The 24,780-nt window shown below is 39.0% G+C and overlaps 1 protein-coding gene across 1 annotated transcript; it reads right to left on the bottom strand.

Annotated features, from left to right (window-relative positions):
* Window positions 1-1,084: 1,084 nt before the first annotated feature.
* LOC124158630 lies at window positions 1,085-24,780 on the bottom strand. The gene is made up of 13 exons (XM_046533819.1): window positions 23,041-24,780; window positions 19,220-20,600; window positions 18,126-18,348; window positions 17,311-17,491; window positions 14,371-14,537; window positions 13,519-13,628; window positions 10,261-10,535; window positions 8,738-9,137; window positions 7,383-7,612; window positions 6,080-6,355; window positions 5,151-5,325; window positions 2,780-2,965; window positions 1,085-1,383 (listed from the first exon to the last, which is right to left on the bottom strand). Exons 1-13 carry the CDS (start codon window positions 24,279-24,281, stop codon window positions 1,345-1,347), a joined length of 4,884 nt encoding a protein of 1,627 aa, XP_046389775.1. The 5' UTR covers window positions 24,282-24,780; the 3' UTR covers window positions 1,085-1,344.

Below are 24,780 nucleotides of genomic sequence, written 5' to 3'. Positions count from 1 at the left end.
GCCAATCGAAGACATTAAACGCCTTGCCCAACTTTTACAGGAGTCACCCGCAATGCACAATCGTGCGAAAGAAACGCCAAGTTATCACCGTGGCTAGTCCCGGTATACTTTAAACTAGTCAAGAGCGAACACCTCTTTGTGTTCTATGTCTGGGCCTGCTCTCCGGCTGAGTCGCTGTGTGCACGATTTGGACTGCTTGTGGCATCATATGCTCAGTAGTCCAGCAACACCTTGTCCGGTAGTGTCCACAAATATCCACAGGGAAGAATGATGCCTCGGTAGCTTAACTGGCTTAAGCACTCGACCGGAAATTGGGGGATCCGGGTTCGAATCCCGGTCAAGGCGGATGATTTTTTTCTCTGTGGATCTTTCGCACTGTTATCAGTTGTTAATCTTTTATAAAGACTCACTGAATTACACCGGTAGGCTTTAAATTCATATCTGGATGAGCAGAGTAGCATGTGTAGTACACTGTTCAGCCGCCTCTGATGCTCTAACAGAAGCGATTTACGTTGCCTGAGGATATTTGAGGGTATTCCTTAGCTATTCTTCCCTAAAATCTTACCCTTGCCTTACATAAGTCCCTTAGCTTACGAGAAGATGTTTATCAATTTTTTCCAGAATAAAACCATGAGAAACGGATAAATCTCTTACTTTGTGCTATCTGGGGAGGAGACCAACCACTGAGTCAAAACGATATTTTGAGTAACAATGACTAAGTTCTCACTGCCAAGTCACGAATTTCAAACGTGAAATCTAGCCATTTAAATCAGCTGTGTACTCTAACACTACTCATGAACTGCGAGACAAAAAAAAGAAAATATTACATGTATGCACGAAAACTAGCAGATTCAAGCATCATACATAATTGCTTTGATGTTTCAGCGGCAGTAATTTACTTTTTGCCATGTTCGATATATTTTTCATTTCATATCAATACTTTATGGTACATATCATGACTGTGCAATAACAATATTGAACTTGACTTCATTCCCTACTTCAACCATCCAGAGTAATGAGAGATAAAACTTGAGGTCTATATTTGGAAGATTGATGTAACTCTAAATTGAAAATCACACAAAAATGAGTGCAGAAGAACATAACAGAGATAGTATTTATTATTTACACAGTATTTACATTTTCTAATAATGACATTATCACAGAAAAATACTCTTGAGGTAATATAACTTACGGGAAACAATACGTGGTAGATAAAAATAAATTTTAATTCACATGATATTCTTTGTATCAATCACAGTCTTAAGTTTTTCATGACCTTGTACCTGAATTGCATTAAAATACGTATACATCAATAAAACACTGGAATGGACGATCATTGCAGATTTACCCCACTTTCTCTTGCAGGATTTGATAGTAGCATGCCTGTAAAAAGAAATTGGTCTAACAATAACATACATATTTCCAGTAATTTTTAATACAACAGATTTAAGTGCTATGAATTTTTAAAATGCCAGGTGAAGTAAAAACACACCTAAAAGTGATAAGGGATGCAGAGGGTAGTAAGAGGATTTAATTGTGAAAATTGCATTATTAAAATTTGGGGAGCGGGTGTCTATTCGAAAAAAAAACTGTATTTTCCTAGAATCATAAAAATAAAAGTGAAGATTTAATAAAAATACCTGTATTAATGAAACAGAGTGGCACTCACCACAAACAGTCACCAAAATAAGTAAAAAAGAGATGAGTTGACCATTGTAAGGCAATAAAGGGTAAATCAGTATTTTTTGTGATTCCGCAAACAGGACTAAAAGTCACAATTTAAATAAAAGAAAAGTCGACTAAAATACTATTCAACTAAATCTACATTTATGATATTCAATCACACCATCTATATCAGTCTTTATCTGCTCACAACAATTCCAGAATTTTTTCCATGAATTTCAATTTCTGGATATTCTTCATATATGGAAGCATTAAGCAAAACCCTGATTGTAAACAAAAAACTTTTAATAGAGACAGTCCATCTGTATACATAACATGCCTCTTCCTCCTCATCAACAGACACACATATCACCTGCTATTAACCTGTCATGCATAATCAATTATTGATACACATTCCCTTCCAAAAGCCCAAACCTTGTCTTAGGACTCATATCCTATGTGACATGATATATTTCCCTTAATCAAGCTGCAATTGTAAATAAAAAAGACAGGCAGAAAGTACCTCTAACAGTCTCACTTGTGCATGATGACAAACTACATATCATGAAAAATACTGGATTTACTTTCCTGATAGAGAAACTTTACTTTGAATTTCATATTATTGTTTTATAAACATACCACATTCACTTTGGCTGACACCAATTGGCATAAATATAATTAACAAAAACAGAACTTCACTGCTCACCAAACTACAATTAATAGGTTCCGTAGTGAATGTTTTAAATACCCCTTGACACAATTATTTATCTTAATGATAACAAAATGTTAAAATTACAAGTGCATAAATGTGGGGTAAACTTGAAGGTGAAAAGGAAAAGTTTCTCCCTGCCCCATTAAAATAGAAAAAAATTGCTTTGGTGCAGTTAATAATATCATGATATAAAAGATATATCATGAAAGCAACCAATAAATTTAAAGCATTATTTTATTTCAACTGTCAAGTATAGAGCAAAATAAGCTTTCCATTAACACATTTTATTCTTTGAGCAGTTTTTTTTACTAAGATACAAGGTTCCAAACTGGAGTCGCTTACATTTTGAAACGGGCTATAGAAACAAATTTTTGGATAACTAGCGTAGTTAAAAAAATAACAAACCTTGAGTGTGGTGAACATCATACCCAGCTCCCCATGCTTCAAGTGTGAATCCATAAAGTCCTCGACAAAATGTATCTCAGAGCCAAGCTGGAGGATTTGAGCCTTGACCACAATAAAGTTGAAGAGTGGAAAAAGGTCATCCATACCCAGCTGCTGGAAATCAGCTCCAAGCTTTACCTGGATAGACTGTTAGAAGGCATAAGATGAAAAGGTTACATTTTCCAAGGCTATTTAAATAAAAGGCTCAAGAGAAAGCATACGTGTATTGCAGAGCCTTTCAAAAACACATTATCACCTATAAATACTGTTTACTAACCATTCAGCATGAGTTCATGATTTAAAAAGATATTGGATTTTAAAATTTAGGTATACCGGGACTAGCCACGATGATAACTTTTACAGAGTCACCAGCAATGCACAAATAGTGCGAAAAATCCAAAGAGGAAAAATCATTCGCCTTAACCGGGATCCCGGTCAAGGCGAATGATTTTTCCTCTGTAGATTTTTCGCACTGGATTTTAAAAACCAGGTTTTGTTGGAAAACTTATCAAATTATTAGCACACCAAATGCTAAATAGTACACAGTAAAACCTAAATATTCATACTCCAAAATCCTCATTGATTTGTGTGCCTCTCTAACAGAGAATTCCCAATTCCTAGGAATGGCATGTACCTCTTGGAAAAGACACACCAATTATGTAGACATTAAAAGAAAAGATGCACATGGCATCACCACAATTAGATTCTGTAAGCTGCTTCAATTAATCACAACGACAAAAGTACAGTAGACTCATTACAAAGTTGACTATGCCTATAACTCAGAAGCTTGTAATTTCATATTAACATTTCTTTTCTGAAAAATTGAAAAAATATTGTACTTTTTATATAAAATTCATCAAACACTTCATACTTTTAAATGATTTCAATGTCACATATTGTACCATCAATTGGATTACAATCACAAATTCTGAATAATTTAAAACTCATTGATATGCTTGGCAATTAGTACTCATAGACCATAAAAAGCATTCCAATTTGCGAAGGGAAAATCAACCACTACATTATTTTCAGTCCAAATGCTCATTATTAGCACATTTGTATCTAAAGGATAGTTGCTCCATTCCACAGACAGTAGTAATGCCTCCTTATTTTAGTGGTACCTAAAGAATATTCTGCTAGCTGAGAAGTCCACACCAAAACAACGATGACAAATGCACTACGCTGCAATGCACCATTAGACTTAAAAGAATTTACAACCTAAATTGGTTTTAGTGGAAGACCCCTCGCCCACAAGAATTAGCTGCTTAAATTGATATTTCCTTCACAGAAAGAGGCTCATCAGCATGAGTCATTCTGGGAACAAAAATACACTCATCCTTTCTCTAACTCATGAAAAAAGTAAGCATCCATTTTATCTCTGTTGAATGATTCGCTGTCTGACACTTTCAGTGCCCTTCAATGTCCACTAATTCCTTAGACTGTCCTCAATCAAGCCTAACTGCTTTAGCAAAAAATTCATTGTTTGCCCGAAAAATACAGTAATTCTATGGTGCAATGCTTCGTAATTTCTCATTCAAATTTTGCTAGCTGATAGGAAATGATAATAAATATTTAATATACATATATACATGTTTAATATGATAATGTACACCCATGAGGTGTAGTTTTTGTTTCAATTGCCAATGCTCAATACTTTTGGAGACATTAGCGACAGAAAGTAACAGGAAAAAAAAAACACCTAAATGTATGCAACCCGCAGAGTAACAATAGACCCTTACACTCACTTGCTACATAGGGCAAAGAGCCCTGATGGTGTATTTTCGTGCTATGAGAACTTTGGGCGTTTTCCTGTTACTTCCCCTCACTAATATCTCCAAAAGTATTGAGCATTGGCAGCTGAAACAAAAATTACACCTTATGGGTATAAATTTCCTGCCAGTTAGAAAAATTTAAAGGAGATCTGGGGAGTGACACTTGAGAGACTTCCCTTGTCAGGTTTGCAATTTCAAACATTGAAAAATTCATAATATCTTTGTAAGTATTAAAGAGAGTCCACTGAAATGCTTAATAAATATAATGTACTGGGCTTTCTATCAGTTACTAATTAGAAAGCTTTAAATTTATAGGAGTTTCCTTTCAAGCTTTCCAAGTATTATTTGAAAAAATACATCAGTCTCTCGTAGCATATATGTGCCAGAAGCACTTCAGATTTTAGAAACCTTTTGATTCATGGCTATGTAAACCGCATTACAGTTAGAAGAGCCCAGCAAATTGTGAAATGAAGAGCAATTTTATACCCCATCTTACCATAGTCTTATCCTGTCAGAGCACAATCCTCTACTTTGGATGTATATACATAGGGAAAACTCACCCATGCCATTTTCTCAAAGGTTTTGCGGATGACTTGAAGTTTTTCAATCGGACAAAATGTTGTCTTCAACTGCTGCAGTGTTTCCACAGCCTCTACAAAGGAGTGCCCATGCTGCGGAGACTGTTCGTGCACAGGGGGAACTGAAGAGAGCTCCGATCCACACGCCCAGAATTTCCTGCAGCAATAGAAGATGGTGTCAAATCAGATGGGTCACATCCACTAATCCTAATCAATGGCAAAGCTTAAGGAATCGTGGGCACTTAATTCCATTGGCCACTTTAAATAATCCATACACTTGATGACATGTATAAAATAATATGCACTCAAAAATAAAGGCACAAATATAGAGGATAACACTAATAATGAAAAAATCTACAAATTTTGACATGTAAAGCTGTCAACTTTGCTTTACACTGCTGTCATATAGATTCTATTATGTCATACAAATCAAAATATTTTCATGAAAAAAGAGTTTTCAAAATGTTTCATACTTTTATTAATTGCAAAAAAGTATAGAAGCTAGGTAGTTTTAAAGCACATATGCAGGAAACATAACAATTTACTAACATTTCCAGGTTTTTAAGCTGTGCATGAACCCTGCCCCAGCTTCCAGATTAACTTCTGGCTAAAGGCCTAGAGAAGGTGACCAGTAACTGCCAAGAATTATTTCCATTGATGGCCATTGTAAACTGCCTCGTGGAACTGGAACTCAAAACATGTCTAATCATAGAAGTTCTTGCCAATTGTAAACTAAGTTTAAGTAGTGATTTACAACCCATGCTGAACAGGCTCTTTTTCTGTATTGGGGTTGTGCAATTTCTCTTCCTGAAAATGTCTCAAGGAAGAGAGAGAAGCTTCTTTGATGAAGAATACAATATTTACGTCAGTATAGGACAATGAGAGAGATAGAGAGACCTAAGGGCACTCACCGGTGGACCTCGAGGAAGGCCAGGAGGGAGAGGTCGTCATGCTTGTTCCACTTGAGCAGTCGCTGCCAATACGCATCGTCCTCCGCCTTGTTGTGTAGAGCGTAGAGAACAAACAGCGAGGAGTGCACTCGAGGCATCAGGATGGGATGGAGAAGACCCGAAGAGGTCACCACCATTTCCTCTTCATTGCCCTCCTCTTCATCACTGGCTTCTATCGATCCAACATTGTCCTCCTCTGCTGCAGCTGCCAACTCCTCTCTCTCTACTTTCTCTCCCCTGGAGAAGAAAAACATCACAAGCAATGCATTTAAAAAGCTCAATTAACACATCTACAATTGACTGAGTACATGTCCCCAGAAATAAAATGAACCACTTGCAGTGAATGAAAATGTTAAAAAAATGTTTAAAAAAATATTTTTGAAGATTTCCTGAGGCAGATCATTATATAAATTTTCAAATTTTAATAATTTTAAGGATACTATATCTTCCAACAAGAGAATACTGCACAGGTACCTTACAAGAAATCAGTGTCGAATCCAGCATAGGGGGATCTGTGAACCTAGGTGGAGGTCTGGGGGTAACCTTCTAGCAGTAGCGGGGGTCCAAAATAAAATTACCATTTCATCTGGTGCAAATTGGATACCCCAGCCCCTCTCTGGAAACACCACTGCCAAAAGTTTCACTCCACATGATTTGATAGCTTCATGAGTAAAATAAATAAAAAAGGTAACCCTTTTTAACCAAAGAACTTTGTGATTTAGAAGAAACAACATTCACCAAGATCTTCATTGTAAGATGGGATGAAACAATTTTGAGCCTTCCTACTCCTCCAATTAGACCTTCACATCACAAGCCTATCAACTATAATGCAGCTTCACAAAATAATAATTATCAGTCCATGAATTCACCAACTCAAGCACTACAATTTAACCCTTGTTCAATGGTATATTTAATGACGGTGGGGTCACCATGCCCTGATGCTAAGAGCTTTCTTCATTCACAGAGACAAATCTGTATGCCATTTGCAGGTAAGACTAAGAGCTCATGACTGAGCTATGAATGGTAATCCATTAAACCCTGGTCAAGGCCAAAAGTTCTTCAACACTTCAGCAATCTTTTACAGGGTTCATACCAATTTTCATGTTCCATTTCCCTAATTTACAAGCCAATTATAAGGTATCTACCATGACATAAGGATTTTCTAGGTTCAATTAAACATATTCATGTTGATTTCAGGATAATTATCTCCGTCTCCATTTTGAAGAGAGGCACTCTCTTGCAATTAGGGACCAACCTCACTCACCTTAAGAGATTGGGCGATGGTAGATCGAGGATGACCCCTTGGTTGAGAGGAGGCAAGGCAGGGAACAGCAATCGACAGACCGCATACAGGCGTGCTGTGATGGAGGTTAACTCAGAGACAGCATGAGGAAGCAACAAGGGGTGAACTCGCACTCCTCCATAAGTGGCATTGAATGCTGATGCCAGCGAGGACACTAGGCAACCTAATGGATGGTGCTTACTCTCTGTTGCCTGTAAAAAAGTATAAATATTGTGATGTCTCGAGCAGGGAATGGTCACGTAATAGAGTATGGTGTCATGCGATGTTGTGTGTATGCTTGCGTATGTGTGAGTCAAGCGTGTGGTGGCTGGTGTGATGGCCCCAGTCAACAAGGGCTTAGGGACCCACTTATCCCCAGCCTGAGTGAAATCATCCTCTCTCCCCGCAAACCCCTTTCCACAAGTGATATTTCCCCTCCCGAGGAGTATATTAACCCAAAAAAGGTGTGCTTCGCAAGGCATGATTGACACGACAACCAAGGGAGCGAGATTAGGGGAAGTGCTGATGTGCATGATTGCCATCATAAGTGGAACCGGAGTGCTGCTGGTGGCATACGCTGTTCAGGAGACCGGACGAGTTACGGCCGTGTCCCACGCCCGGTGTGGGAGTAGTTCACTCCCGGTGCCTTGGATCATTTGATCCTAACGGTTTTGCTACAGACGGTTTTCTACTGTTCCGGCTTCAACAAAAATTGTAAAAACGTCACAGTTATAAGATAAGATTCCACTGCACCTCAATTCCAGTGATTCAGGTTCCTCAATTGAACATCATTAAAAATGACATCAGTTATGGGTAGTGAGGGTTAGAATACATAGATGCATTATAATTTACAACACATTAAGTTAGAATGAAAAGTACGTTGGAAAAAAACAGAATATGTATTTTGAAATGGAGTAATAAAATTGATGGCTTAAAAAATCAATAATCTCGTAACTCACAAATATTAACCCCTCTGCATTGATGTCTCCTTTAGTATATGAATACATTCAAATATGTAAAGTTAATTCTTGATACTCACACACATACAGCATCGCATTGCGAAAGTTTTCAATATTCATGGTGATATTTACACTAATCTACAACGATGGGACATACAAATTTATTTATGATAGAATTTACTCATTTTTCATTGGCATTTACTATATGTTTTTACTTATTTTCATTTGCAACACAAAATATCAAAGCTAATCAAAGTTTAGTGTAACTTACAATGTGCAATTATGGTTATCTACCAACCCCTCCAAAGCATATGGAAGTAGGCTGACAGTTAACTCCAATAATTCCACAGTCATACATTTGTACCATCAGTTACTCACCTTCATAAGGTACACTTGAATATCTTCATAAGATTTCCTGTCCAGATAATTGCGACCAAAACGGGGAATAGTGACGAGGTCATCATCAGTGTCACTGCGGCCAGTTCGCACAGAGCTATTCCCAGTCTCGCACGCAGCCTCCTCATCCTGAACGTCCTCCTTCCCTCGTTGCTGCAGCTTCTGCTTGAGTCGCAGTTGAGATCGCGTTATTGCCACAGCAACATTCTCCCACACTCTGCGCCACGCCTCCTCGCCCAATGCCCCCCCTCCTGCCTTCACATCCCCTATCACCACATAGTCCTCCTCGTCTTCCTCTGCTGTGAGCCCCAGCTCCTCCCGACAGAGTTGGAACAAGGACTTCCACTTCTTCGATGGGGGAACACACAGTTTTCCAAAGGAACTACAGGGGAAAGAAGAAATGTACAGTCTAAATTTGTATTAAGCTAAATACATACAATTATTCATCAAAAATATAGCCTCCCTCTCTTACACTTTCAATTCATCTGAAAATAGAAATCAAGATTTATTCTTATACCATTCAAAATAATAACCAGTTTAACAATTATTCCCAAAATACAATGGTAAACCTAGTAAACAAAATCACAGACATTGATGAATAAATATAGGTACATATGTAACCAAATGGCCATGATTAATTCAACACTGCTACAACACGTGTCAATTATTTAAAATAATAGTGAAGTAATAACATCAATAGAATCTAAGAATAATGATGTGTGAAGCATTACTTCCTTAACACAGTGGAGCCAACTGATAATAAACCCACTCACAACAAAGACCCACTATTAACAAAGTGAAAGCCGTTCCTTGTTAAAAGTGGCCCTCACACCATAGAAAAATCCTACTTTTAATGAAGGTATACTGAAAGAAGCCCTGCTTATAACAAAGTTGGTCCTTAAGCAACATATAATTTATATTCACTACCTCTTCTAAGCTGTTATAGAGTAATTACTTCGCACAATACAATAAAATATATATACGAAAAGACTAAATGTGCATTCAGAGAATTGAGATGGCAACACACAACAAAGAAAAGTGAAAATAATATGTTCCAGTAAAACCTCCATTTTAAACCCTCAAAGAGATGCCTATAAAAAGTGCAGAATTAAGGGGAAAATAGAGGAAAATTGTTCATATGATGTATTGTGTCCACATAACAATATTGGTGCAAAATTGAAGACAATAATTAAAATAGGGGTGGGCAAAATAGAGGTTTCACTGCCTACTCATGTCTTCCAGTCAAAATACCGAGGCTGGCAATGGAATACAAGCCCCTTCATATGGTACACCTGGATGTCGTCATAAGATTCCCTGTTTAGAGTGTTGCAACCAAAACAGAGAAAAGTGAAAAGGCCATCTCCATGATGAGAAGTTTCTGAAGAATTAAACTACCTTGAGGCGACCAAAACAAGCAATAGTGCCTATAGCTGGACACAGAGAAGAAGAAAATTTGAAATTACGCAACAGAATGTTAGATCGAAACGCTGCAATAGACATCTCACCTAGGGATTGATGAGAATGATGAGCGGGATGAGGTCCAGCTGGAGGTTTGGGAAATGGGCTGGGGTCGCTCCCCAGACGGTGAGGTTGGTGCCCTCTGGAAGTGGAATGTGCCGCCACTCACCCTCACTCCGCTATCCCAAGAGCCCGAGAGCACGCCCTCGAGGCGGTGCCCCCCCGGTGCAATCGTCAAGCACCCACGCCCACCAAACACACCAATGCCACGAAGCTCGCCCTCATAGTGAGTACCCTCCTCAAGGACCATCACACCATGGCCCTGCGAGGAGGGAAAGCACAATTGACAAAAATTTGGGGACAGAGAGAGAGAAGAGTGCTATAAAAAATGGGAACTCTAGTTGCAAAAAAAACTTTTATTGCTCCCACTCAACTCATAGCGATAGGTATTTTGTCAATGATCGGCCAAGAAAAATGTCCATTCCTCTACTGCACAAATGCTCAGCAATCGCCCACCGAATCAAATCCGCGCATCCAGTAGCCCAACAGTATAAATCTGATCAGCTGGCAGTAGCCGAAGCACATACGCTCACCTCCGAAGCTTGGAGAATTGGAGGTGAGTGTTTATGCTCAAGCTACTGCCAGCTGAGAGGATTCGTATTGTTGGGCTACTAGATGAGTGGATTTGATTTGGTGGGCGATTGTTGAGCGTTTGTGCAGTGGAGGCATCGATGTGCTCCTATAAACACTTGGTTGGACACAAAAACAAAACAAATGAAAAACAGAAACCACCACCAGCCAACACTCAAATCAAAGAACCAAACAAAAGACATGACAGAAATGTAATGAATGACACAACAAAAAAGGACAATATTTGCTCATTCCAACAAGTACGATTAACCATTCCCCTTTCAGGCCCATCCAATGTGGCATAAAATGTGGCCAAACTTCTTTAATATACAACCTCAACAGATGAATAAAGCATTAAAACTTTGTGCTGTTACACCCTTTGAGCCGGGTCTACAAGTATGAGACTTTTCTATATTCTAACTCAATTGGAGTCTGAGTCGAGGCGATAAAATTGATAGAAGAATCCCTGCAATGATGAGACTGGCAATGTCTCCAGGGTAGAGATATAAGATGAAAGAAGAGGATGGAAGAACTCTTGTGACATCACTAAGGTAATGCCAGCTACCACTAGCAAAATCAAAGTTAATGTTACTAAAGATAGAGAAGACCACCCAATATCCACAGATGGTCCACAGATTTTCCTTTAGATATGTAACCACTACAGGGTGTCATCATTCTACACTGCCCAGTTCAACATTATGTTGTCCAACTGTTACACCCTACAATAATAATAATAATAATAATAATTTATTCGCTGAAGGCAATACAATTGCATAGCTTCGTCAAGTTACATTACATAAAGGATAAAACACAAACAAACAATGGCAATAGAACACAGTGTGTATGCACATGACAATTAAAGATACATCAGGACAATATTTAATACATTAATTTACATTTAAGTTTTTCCTTACATACAACATAACTCATTTAAGTTTTTCTTTACATACAGCATAAAATTCATCAGTAGAATATAAAGGTTTTTGTATTAAAAATTTTTTTAGCTCAGTTTTGAATTTAAAAAAATTGTTGATTTTTTTTATATTTTGTGGGAGTGAATTGTGGAGTTTTGCTCCTTTGTGGTATGGACCCTCAGTATTTAGTGTGGTAGATCTAGTTTTGATGTGAATATCTAGGTTTGACCTGGTATGATGCTGGTGAATGTTGCAGTTTAACTCATATAAATTCATGTTATTTTTAACAAACAGAATGAGTTCAAAAATATACAAGGAGGGTAGGGGCATTATACTGGCCTTACTAAAATAAGGTCTACAGGACTCTCTATAAGATAGGTTGAAGAGAGTCCTTATGGCCTGCTTTTGCAATTTAAAAATTTTTCCACTGTGGCAGGAACTGCCCCATAAAATGAGGCCATATGCCAGTTATCCAATATTGTCCCTAACTTATCAGAAAATCATTCAAATATGATGAGCAAATGTGTAATGAAATATGTATGAGCAAAAGCACTCAATAGCAAATTCATATTACTATAGCTTATGTCAAATGCATTAATAAAAAAATGTTTTTTAAGAGTGAACTTAAGAATCACCTCAATTTACATTAATGATTTTATTACAAATGTCTAACTACTCAAGGCATGTAAATGTTAGTCATTACATTAGAAAATATTCAACTTCAGTTTATAAAATGTTTAAGAAGCTTATATTTTAAATTTAATGAATTTACCCAAGCTGTTCAAATTTTATCAATATGTTTATTAGGAAATGAATCCTGGATCAATTAAACTGGTAAACAAAAATGATTGTAGCTATTAAACAGGGTAGAATACATTGCAAGAAAAAGGACGAACACGATTTGCAATGAAATGGATAGGAGCCAGGTGGATTGGGTACAACTAGGAAGAAAACATATTTGCCAAGAACAAACAATGGAGCACATAATCCCCAGAAAATTGCTTGCTATATCAGGCACTCATTATAACCGAAGGTTAAGGATGCAGCCCATCAATTCCCATATTCACTTTTACCAAAAGCTTTTCTTTTGCATCAGGGCTATGTATTTCACAGAGGAAAAATATTGAGTTTGCCTTAAATTGCATATTTATTCTTAATTTGGCAAATGAAATATAGCAAAGCAATTATTTGCGCACATTTCCAAAAACTAGGCATCCGTAGCTAAGAGTCGTGATCCCAAATCTGTGATCACATGGCTGGCTACGTGATGTGATACCAGATCTAGGACTGTCCAGGATTGGTAAGGTGCAGCAAATCACTGCACAATAGCAGAAACTATTTTCCAGACAAAGAACCAAAAGTCACTTCACACAAGGTTGAGCGAGTGGCCACCGTAGCAGGAAACAAAGCCATGAGCATACAGAACATTCATAGCACACATGAAACTTGCAAACAACAAACATAAGCTCTTGTGAAGACAAGTAATGCACTATCATCCCATTACTCAACATGCCACGGATGCGAGACTTTTGGATGCAAGCACCTAAAACCACAGATATTTTCGTAGGTGGCTTGCTCTTGCTCGTCGTCATTCATTTTCATCATTCAGCGTTACTCAAATTGAGTAAAAAAAAGGGTAGATGCAAAGAGAGGTCTAAGATTTCAGCATGTTATGCACACGAAAAGGGATGAATTAACATCCATTTCCACATATAACCCACACAAAGATCAGAACTTTGAAAGAAGAGGCCAAACACTCACTGTGATGGATCCTTTGGCAAAAGTTCCCTCATGGTAAATGCCATCTAGAGAGACTATCAATCCATTTCCACTCCTCTCATCCTTCTCCCACATCCCGAGGTACTTTTGCCCTGCAAATGGAAAAGGAGGACTTGGAGGGTTAGCTTTTAGAGGGAAGATCTAATCCCACCACAAAAAAAAAACCGAATGAATAGTGATTTTTCCTAAACTTCAGAAATATACAATTATTGAATCTGATGATGAAGGCAATGCACACAAGATGCAACAACAAGAATATAGCATTTGAATGATACACATGAATATCAATTGGGAGCCAAAACCAAATGGTAAGCTTCAAGGAAAAAAAACATAGAAGAAACCTCAACCATATTTCATAAAGTAGAAATACCAATAAAGAGTGCTACCGAACCAAATTGAAAGCATCACCCATGAGGTTCCTTAAATCTTCCTCACCTTTGGATTCATACATGATTGATGCTTATCCTCATTGATCCTCCCAAAATAGGCCTCCATAGTTGAGAGCACACACTAAGAAAAACGTATCAAGCAACCACCACAGAAGCAAAGCACACACAAACCACTCAAGACACCTCTTCCGATAAGACAGAAGGGGCAGAATATAAAAATCCAATGAATGGTAAGTCAAACAAAAAATAAGTAAAGCTATTCTGTGCATATTTCTCATTCAATGACTGCCATTAACTAAATTATTTTCAAACAGCAATTTTGATCAAGGAAGTCTTTTATCAAGACGAGCCAATTATACCTTGTTTATTTACAGTCCAATAAGCATAAAGTACCATTGCCATTATGAGGAAAGTTCCCTTTACCACTATTCAGCATTACACCTACCCGCAAGGATATCATCCATCACTCCATAGCCATGTTTACATCCAGCTACCCAGTCACCAACATACACAGATGCCACTGAAGATAGGAAATGCCCCTCCTTACGGACCCCATGACCCTCAGGAACACCATTCCTCCACTCCCCTTCATACACTGCACCATTTGCATACCTGATATATAAAAAGATAACAGAGTCAAAATTAAACATTAAGGTCAACATGTAAGAGTAACAATAAATGTAAGCGCACATGAAAGAAAAAATATTTAAGTTGCCACAAAATCCTTGCACTGAGATCTCTAGTCCACCCAAAATAATACCTTAACTACATAAAGGAGTGAACCACTACCCAAGGAAAAATGGAAAGACCCGTTCTTAAAGAAGAGGAGAATTGCATATTTATATTTTATGTTCTTTAAATCCCTCAAAATAATTATTTTACATATAACGTACGTACTAATAACTTCAGGCTTCACTAATTATGATGTGTAATTCTTTTATTTGTACCATAAATTTTTATTATCAATATCTGTAGCTAAAAGAACAATCTAAAGAATTAAATATTTTATTGAATTTATTGCTGCACCTGCAGATTTTACAGAGCAGCACAACTAGAAGAATCATTAAATACAATTTCTACCACATAGTGCAAGCTCTTATCACGAAATACCAACATATTTGCCGTTGGGGTCACACTCATGAGATAAAATTATCCCAGGATAAGATGAACCTAGGACAAGATATACTTAAACTGGGAATAAAGAGACCTTGTTATACATAATTGTTATGGTGATAGTAAGACAACGAAAGCCATGCATGTACACATGGTGGCCCTGGAGCTTCTCATGAATTGATAAATTATTGGAAAGCATTTAAATTAGAAATACATATTTTTGCTACTAATGACATTGGCAAATGATCCAACAGTAAGTGTCCTTTGGAGTTTGCCGATGCGACATGACGTGGCTTAGAGGACCTTCACACTTTGGGCATAATCTGATCAAAGTATCATTTAATCCGGTGTGAAGTCAGGAACTGTACAGCGTTTCGCCCATTCTTCCTACCCACAGACAGCAATTTTTTTCAGCTCCGGTAACGTTGCAAGCTGAAGGAAAATGAAAGCATGTTTTTTTTTCTTTTGCTGATTCCTAAAAGAAACATTCATACGAACTTCGTTCATACGAACTTCGTTATTACGAACCTCTGGTTTTTCGGTCCCGTGAACTACGTAATAACGAGAGTCTACTGCAAGAAAAACATTGGGATACTTCCATCTAAACAATATATGAGGATGCTTGGGAAGGGCAGAAATATAAGAGGGTTGTTTTTTAAGTAAGGGCCGTTGGCGCATATAGTCCTGTAGTCCGCGTGGATGCCGCAACAAGCTGCTGCGCCACTTACCAGCATCCTTTGCGGACACACTGGTGCCCGTTGCAGCTCAGTAGCTGACGTGTATGCATCGCTGTACTCCTTTAAAATGTTTAAGATTATCGAATCGCCTGCCGCGTGTGAGATACGGTCAGTGATACGTTTTTTTTAACTGCGAGAAACCTATCAGCTGCAGACATTCATCGTCAGTTAACAGAAGTTTATGGCTTAAATGCAATGAGTGAAGGTAAAGTGCGCAAATGGGTTAGAGAGTTTCAAAAATGGCCGTGAAAACGTCCATGACGAAGAACGCTAAGGCCGGCCCTCTGTGATCACTGATGATTTGGTGGCTGCAGTCGAAACAAAGATTCGTGAGGACAGAAGGTTCACAATATCCACTCTTTCTTTGGAATTTCCCCAAGTTTCAAGATCGGTTTTGTACAAAATTGTGTCTGAAAACCTAAACTTTAAGAAATTGTGTTCTCGGAGGGTACCCAGACTCCTAACAGAGGACCACAAAGGGAAGAGATTTGCCACTTCATTGGACTTTTTGACTCGTTACCATGAAGAAGGGGATGACATGTTGAGTTAAATCGTTACCGGAGATGAAACATGGGTATCCCATATCACTCCCGAAAGCAAGCAAGAATCGATGGAATGGCGACACACAACCTCACCCATCAAGGTCAAAGCCAAATAGATGCTGTCAAAGCGCAAGATTATGGCAACTGTGTTCTGGGACTGGCGCGGTGTTTTGCTAGTGGACTTTATGCCACGAGGAACGACCATTAATTCAGATGCCTACTGTGCAACTCTAAAGAAGCTCCTAAGAGCAATTCAAAACAAAAGGCGCGGCATGCTGACAAAAGGAGTTTTTCTCCTCCACGATAACGCTAGGCCTCACACCTCTGGAAAGACTCGGGACTTGATTGATTCCTTTGGCTGGGAAGTTTTGGACCATGCACCATACAGCCCCAACCTCGCTCCTAGCGATTTCCATCTTTTCCGGTACCTTAAACACCATCTTGGCGGGCAGCGCTTCAATGATGACAATGAAGTGAAAGCGGCCGTGAACTCTTGGCTGTCAGAGCAGGCGGTCGAATTCTTTGAAGAGGGTTTTAAAAACTTAGCTGTACAGTATGACAAGCGTTTAAATAAACAAGGCAACTATGTAGAAAAATAGGTAAAAGTGTATAGAATCAGAAAATAAAAGTTTTTTTACAAAAAAAATTGTATCTTTTTAAAAAAAAAACGGCCCTTACTTTAAAAACAACCCTCGTACAATCAACCGTACGATCCATCCAACTTCAGACATCAAATGCATCAACACCTGCGGCTGAGGAACAATGACAATACCCAATCGTTTACCTTCTCCAATTGACAAAGGCTGAGAATTAATTCATGACTAAATTGGGGTTTGATAATGTCGATAAATTACTGCAGAGATTGATATCACTGATACCAAACTATTGAAGAATCCATGGAAAAAACTTTCCCCTGATAAAAAATGAGATGAGAAGGAAAATTGAAGGGCAAAAAAATTATTAAAATTGGATGAGAATATGAAGATGTCTCACCTCATGACCCCATAGCCATGATACTGTCCACCTTTCCACTGTCCTTCATACATCCCAACCGATGGTTTCACATGCTTTGCATGACCACTGACCATTCCATCCTTGAAGACACCCTCAATGCTATGACCATCAGGCCATTCCAGCGAGCCCTTCCCGTGAGGAGCTCCCAAGAGCCAGCCACCTGTGAGCAAATTAATGCCATTAATCTATATTTTCCATTCCTTGCAATATGCGTAAGGAAAATGATGCCATCCATCAAAGATAGAATATACTTTGAACTTATTGGTAAGAATAAAAGATGTATGAACTACAAGAAAGAAACTGAAAAGAAGAAGTTAGAGCTACAGCAGATTTCAAACATCTTGGACACTGATAAGTGGGTCTAAATCGAGAGCCTTAAAGCAAATCTCAAAACTGGGTTGAAAATTTCCATTCTCAGTAGGTGGGGAACTGCCGAGATGAGAAGTGGTGTCAGATCATGATGTCAGGAATTAGATGCTGCCAATAATGCAGTAAATTAAGCATCTAATTGTATTATAATATGTACAACAGAATGTCTCATCTGTCTAGCGGACAATCATTTTTGATATTGAATAAAATGGAAGCAGAAAAGAAAGGAATTCTGTAAGTGATGACGATTACAGGGAAGCTAATGATAAAGTGATAGAATAACAAGCCTGTGAAACGTATGACACTTCAGAAACAAGACAGAATTCATATGCAATCCGAAGAAAATATTTCATTTTGATACCAGACATGAAGTGCTCTAATTCACCTCAATTTCAACAAATACAAATTGATATTTCTTCACTCACCTGTATAAATGGCATTTTTGTACAGAGGATGTTTCTGGAAGTGGTGCGATGCATTTCTTGAGGCTGGAGGGGATTCAAGGGGTGCACTCACAATGGCTGGACACTCCTTCCTGAGACAGTTTGAGATGGCCAGGTTAAAAGCTTTGAGCCAGGCCACTCTCTCCTCAGCCGTCGATGCCACCACCGTCAACGAATCCTCAGGCATTGTCATCTTCAAGGCATTCTGTAGAAAGTTTATCAAGGGATTAGCCAAAAAATTGACAACTATGTACTAACAAGGATGGGCAACTGGAATAATCAACTAGCACAATAATCAAGTACCGTATATGTATGTCTGAATATAATCCCCCTTTTTTTCCAAAAATGCCCATGATAAAAGTTAATGGGGGTACTATATTCAAACCCATTTTTTAAATTTTTCCCGAAACTCAAGCCTAAAAATTAAGGGGGGGACTGTATTCAGAGGGGGACTATATTCGGAGGAATATGGTACTTGTGATATTCAATGATAAAGGAATATATTATAATGATGGCTTAATCATAAGGCTTTCAAATTTCGGTGGTATGTACATAATAGGTATTACATAATTGCTTTGCCGAAACAATTATTTGATTTTTGAAGAAATTTTGGGAGCCAGTGAGAAACCTTAAAGAATTTCATTCAAGTACTTTGGGTAACCTAAAAGTGCATGCATTCTCAAATGCTAAGAAGAAGTTTTGTAAGAGTCCATTTTGACAGAATTTTAAGTAGGGTCTTGAATACCTCAGTGATGAGGTACTGATTTTAAAGAGACTTTCCAGAGGATTTTTTTTGTGTCCTATCAAAAGCTGTTGGTTAGAAATTGTAAATGCTATGAAGAGATTTTCAACAGTCAATTTATAAAAGACTTCAAGATCCCAGAGGTTTTCCAGGAAAGCTTGTGACATGATTTTCAACGGTCCTACAAAAACTTAAACAGGCACCTTCATGAAGTTTTCAAGAGTATTGCAATAAATGCCCCTCCTGCAATCATCTTGTAAACCTAGCCAAAGTCTTTCATTGACACAGGATTTTTGTCAGGGATATGACAAGAAGGCTTCCAAAAAGGACGCACCTGTGGGATTTGGTCCTGCTCCCAAGAGTCATCCCTCAATGGTTGGACCCAGAGGGTGGACAGGGCATGGGATGTGGTCACCCCATTCGGTGCCACCTGCAAGAACGCATCATTCATGAGGACCAGTGAAGGCGTTGACGGGGATGGGGAGGATGATGCAGAGGCTGCACTTGTGAACAGAGTCCCCGGGCGTCCCACCCACAGGGACGGAGGGTGCAACATGGGGGAACTACCACCACCACGAGAGCGCCCACCCCACACCCAGGACTCCCGGATGACGCGCTGGGTAGGCTGGCAAGGTCTCCAACACAGCTCTGCACCACCACTACGTCCCGCCCCGGACAGAGGTTTCCACTTGCTCAGCACCAATCCTCCTCTTCCCGAGTCTTCCCAAAATCCTCGTGTCGACTCCGCCCGCAACCGTGCCTGCTCCCACTCCCTCCCTTTGGAAACTGAGCGCCAAGCCTTTAATGCCGATGCAATCTCATCCTCCTCCCCACAAGTGATGCTTCTCTGAGAGGAAGATGACGTTGAAGTACCCCCCACAACCCCTCTGGCATCTGCAGCAGAGCACAAGGAAACAGTCTCTGACTGGGATACGTGCAGAGGGGTAACCCCACTGGGTGATGATATGGTAGTTAACTCAGGGACACTGAGCGAAACCTTTGGCAGTTGTGAGGAAGGAGATGATGGACTAGCTTGCTGCTCAAGAGGGAGGTGAGAAAGCATCTCAACAAGATCAACGTACATCCGCCAGTGGCTGACGGGGGCAAAGAGGGCAGCAGCAACGATCCTCTGGTCACTCTCGCCAGGGAAGAGGGACTTGACTCGCTGGATACCAGCCACTGAGTAGTGACCCAGGTCACTGAATCCCTCGACAGCCATGAGATTGCACACTGCCTCTAAGTATGACCTGTAAACCTTGACAAATTCTTTGCAATGGCTGATGGGAGGAATATGCTCTGGATCGACTATAGATTCTCCTCCAAGTTGAATACACTGCACATATTGGTTTAGTGACTCTACCGTCAGGGTGATCAAAGCAAGGATTCTTCGATTCCCCTCCATGACTGCCTGCATAGCCAAGTCAAACTCATCTTGAGAAAAGGAATGACTGCTTCCTGAAGTACCACCACCCTTGTTCAGAGGAGAGCTTGGAACAAGAGGGAAGAGTTCAGTATGTAACAGAAGACACCGTGATAGCAGCTCCTTCCATGTCTTAGTTGATGCATGAAGCTTGGGGAAAGATCTTCTCAGACTAATGGAAGAGTAAACACAAGCACTAAAACTTCCAGATGCAAAAACCTGGATGGGCTCCTCATTATCATCAATCTTGCTGGAGACATCCAAAGGTGGAGCAGTCATCAAAGTAGAATTACTCCTAAAAAATAAATCGAATTCAAACTTGGATGGTAGAGTAGTAAAATCATATTTTTCCATTGCTTAACATAATATAAATCACCAAATTGGTCTCCCATCCTGGTTTAGTAATTATGTACTTAGATTTACAAATTATACGCTGAAACCTTTTGCACAAATTGGGTTAAATATGGATTTTACAATAAAAAGGCTTTGATGCAACTAGTGACTGATACACAGCAGCAGTAATGTATAATAATAGCAGCTTCACAAACATATAAAATGAATATTGTCAAAGGAAAGTCAGTATTGAATGCAAACAAACCAGACCACCTAAATTTTTGAGGCCAATGATACCTTTAAGTCTTAATCAATTCCACAAATGCTAGTGCTTAGTATATTCTTCCAAACACTGAATTTCCATATTCAGGGTTCCCACTCTAACTACATTATAAAATTCACGGTTTTTTCCAGGTTTTCACGGTCTAAAGTCATCAAATTCACGGTTTGTAGATTAGGCATTTTGGGCCGAAATATTGATCACGTAACAATCATCGGCCGCAGGTTAACTACAAATGTAACAAACGCAACAGATGCCTTGAATGGAAACGCAGCAATGACAGTGCTATCTTTTATGACGTCACCTATCGTTAGCAAAATTCATGCCCAGCTAAAGGGTGTAAGTGGGAAAATGGAAAGAGCAGGGTGGCAGGGAAGTGAAGAAGTGCCTGATTTTTTGCCAGGGTTAACATCTTCCAATCGCAGGCTTAAGGTCAATGTGCTGTCATGGCACACGGACCAATTAATAGTTGCGCTTTCGAATACAGGTGTGCAGGTAAATGCGTGGACAGTATCTGCACGTGACTCAGCCTTGAAACATGATCGAAATTTCAATTTTTCTATTGCTCTTTCAATCGTAGTTCTAAAATCAAGTTTGAGAGATTTTTAAGGTTGAATGACGAAATTCACAGCTGTTTCCAGGTTTTTTCACGGTAGACGAAATTCACGGCTTATTCATGGTTTTTAAGCTTTTCACGGTTGAGTGGGAACCCTGATATTTGAATTCTTCCAAAATCTTTGGAAAAAAATGATTTCTCCCATAACCTCCCAAAGTAGCACTCCCACAATTCTATAATTCAGAATTTTTACATAGCAAATATATGCTTGATTCAATACTTGAAGAGAGATTTGGTGCTTTGTTGGCAAATAGACTGCATGAAGAGTTCTCGGGATCGCCACCTGGTTGGGACCACTTCACTGTTATAAAGCAGTTCCAGACCCGATGGCAATCCCGAGAGCTCTTCATGCAATTCAATACTTTTCCTCAAACCATATTCTCATGCAATATTATAGGGCTTTTTAGATATACATAGGGGTTGGGGTAATGCTCTCTTTTCCTCACCACACTGCCACTTCTAAGATCGTTCACACAGTGTATCCCACTCTTGATACTACTTTGAATTCCATGACATTTAGACAAGTTGTTCAGGTGTAAATTTGCTTCTAAATGGTTTTTACTCAAAGTCTTAAGTGCATATTCACCATGATATTCATCATGATTGACAAAAAATCTAGAGCTTAAATAATGAAGTAGTTAAACTTTTGCGATCCATATGTTGTCAATGAATAAAACTTATGGTTTAATCCATGTCTTGTGGCTTAAAAGTCAATGTTTCTTCCTCTCTGGTCAATGCTTCTCTCCAGGGCAGAGGGGAAGAAACATTGACTTTAAACCCAAAATTTATATTCATTGTCAGCTTAAATAAAGCTCTTAGTTACCATCATGGATGTACCCAGCAGGGGGCAGGGGGGAAGGCCTGCTGCCCCCCTAGAAGCAAAAATAAATTTAATTCAAAACAAAAGTTATGAACAAATTTTCCTTTTGAAGAAAAATGATATTAGTATAAGACATGGAACTCAAAAAAAAAATCAATATTTTTTCAAGCAAATAATTATAAAAACTAGTAAATTGCTGCCATAATTTCGTTAAAATTTTGGTTTCATTAACCTGTTTTCTGTGCAAAAAAGTTACAACTTGAACGACCACAGCTAGTTTCCCCCTCCCCTCCCTAGTTTTGATTGTGGGTACCTCCATGGTTACCATAATAAAATTCAAAATGAATTGATGTAATACTAATAAGAAAACAATAAAAATATTTTCAAAAATAAAGATGAACATTATTGTTTTAGGGTACCCTACAGTATGTAAGGCAGGCAGTATAATTAATTTCTGGGTCTCTTGATAAAGTAAAAATTTTCAGGTGTTTAGGTAATATCCCTGAATGTTCCATACAAAAAAATTCCATTCCAAGTTTTGTAGTTCAATAAACACAATAACTAAGAAATGTTATGGGTACGTCTCCAGAGCACTTTAAAATTGGGGTCTGGGACCAAGAGTAACACTTCCCTTCCATCCATCCAGCCCCTCTGGGTGGCCCTGCATCACTCACAGACCAACTTACACGCACTTCCCAAGGGCAATCATTGCTCCACAGTCACTGAGCAGGATGCTGTGGTGGTCTCCAGTGGCTACATCACGTAGAGTCGCTTTCCAAGCAGGAGGTGGCCAACCAACAGCCTTGGGTGATGAGCGGCATTCACAGGCACCACCATCAACACGACCTCCAAGGAGTTTACTGCCAAGCTGCCCCGAGGAGTCATCACCCCAGGCCCACGCTCGACCGTCGATGGCCAAAGCCATGGCATGACCATTTCCGGAGACCAAGCGCTTCACACCTCTGTGTCTGAGCTGCCTAATACAAACTGCGCCATTTTTTCGGGGAACCTGGTCGCCGACACCGAGCTGTCCACGACGATTGTGGCCATATGTCCATACTTCTGTATCAAGTAGCATTTGCCCAACATGAACAGCTGATTTGCCTGTCACAGTAGAGTGGAATCCCAACTTCTCTGAAACTTCTTGTTGCCCAAAATCCTTAGCTGATACCTTGTCTTCCATTATCTCTCTATCTATCGTATTACTTGAATGGTCACTTTTACAATCACCAGTGTGTTCATCACATAGAGCGTTCATGGGTTTATCACAAGGACAAGACTCTGAGTGCAAGCATAGAGTTCCTTTACGAGGAGAAGATATTCTAAAAAGACAAGCCGAGTTATCGGGCTCAAAAGGAACTCTAGACATCCCTAGAAGCATCGCACAAAAGTCACTACCACTGGTTATAATCATATCACTCTCATTATTATTCTTAATTTGGCATACATTTGAAACATCACCATCTTTGATGAATTCTATCAAACTCAATTTCCCATTTTCTCTCAACCAAAGGTTACCCGAAGAATCGAGTAAGCACAGTGAATCTTTATCAGAAGACCTATAAGAAGATATAGCTCTTAACGTAACGTCATCACCACCTATACATTCCAATTCTGAGTAACATTTCACGTCATCGTATTCACTTTTAAATAAACGACCATTGGTTGATATTAGATACAAATTTAAGAAAGAGCAGTCAAAATCTAAAACATTATGGTACAACATGGAAAAGGTAACTTCGTCACTGTCTTCGTTTAGTTTGGCATGAAGTAAATCATGGGAAGTTGAGAGCAAAAACAGGTGATTGTTATCACTTGAGCAAGAGAACTTCAAAATTTCCACAAAGCCAGTCTCGATATTAGCCTTGAGTTCTTTACGAGCAAGCCAGATTTTTAAATGCAACATAACTACAAAAATGACTGGCATAAAGACAAACAATGACAACTGATTACATAGAATCTCAGCATTTCTACAACAGTTTGAATAACAATAAATTAAGAAAACGACATGCGGCCATAATACCTTTATACGACAACCTCAAAGTCGGAAAAATGAAGATGAGCACTTGCTTAGCCTGAGTCAGGGAGGCTTCATTAAAACTCAAAATGAGCTGGCTATCATAAGCTGAACCAATGCTACCGCGCCAATTCCTTCGTAAAAACCGTCAGAAAGTAATACATCATATTGTAAGCACTCGTCACAAGACCTTCCGAAAGGAGAGAACGCGAACGTATAGGAACCACTTGTCGAGATAACCATTACCTACCGGGTGACATGAAAACACTAATACACTGACAGATTACAGCTCCTCAAGCATAAAACCTTAATATTAACACTGCAGAATGGGTTGGAGCACAGAGAAAGGTACAGATGAATCATATAAATACCGAGTGCATTGATCACTTTGCGGAGACGAAAGCGAAGA

This window comes from Ischnura elegans, chromosome 5, assembly GCF_921293095.1.
Source record: "Ischnura elegans chromosome 5, ioIscEleg1.1, whole genome shotgun sequence".
Classification (NCBI taxonomy): Eukaryota; Metazoa; Arthropoda; class Insecta; order Odonata; family Coenagrionidae; genus Ischnura; species Ischnura elegans.
Note: the sequence above shows the minus strand (reverse complement) of the source record. Positions and strands in the feature narration are given on the sequence as shown.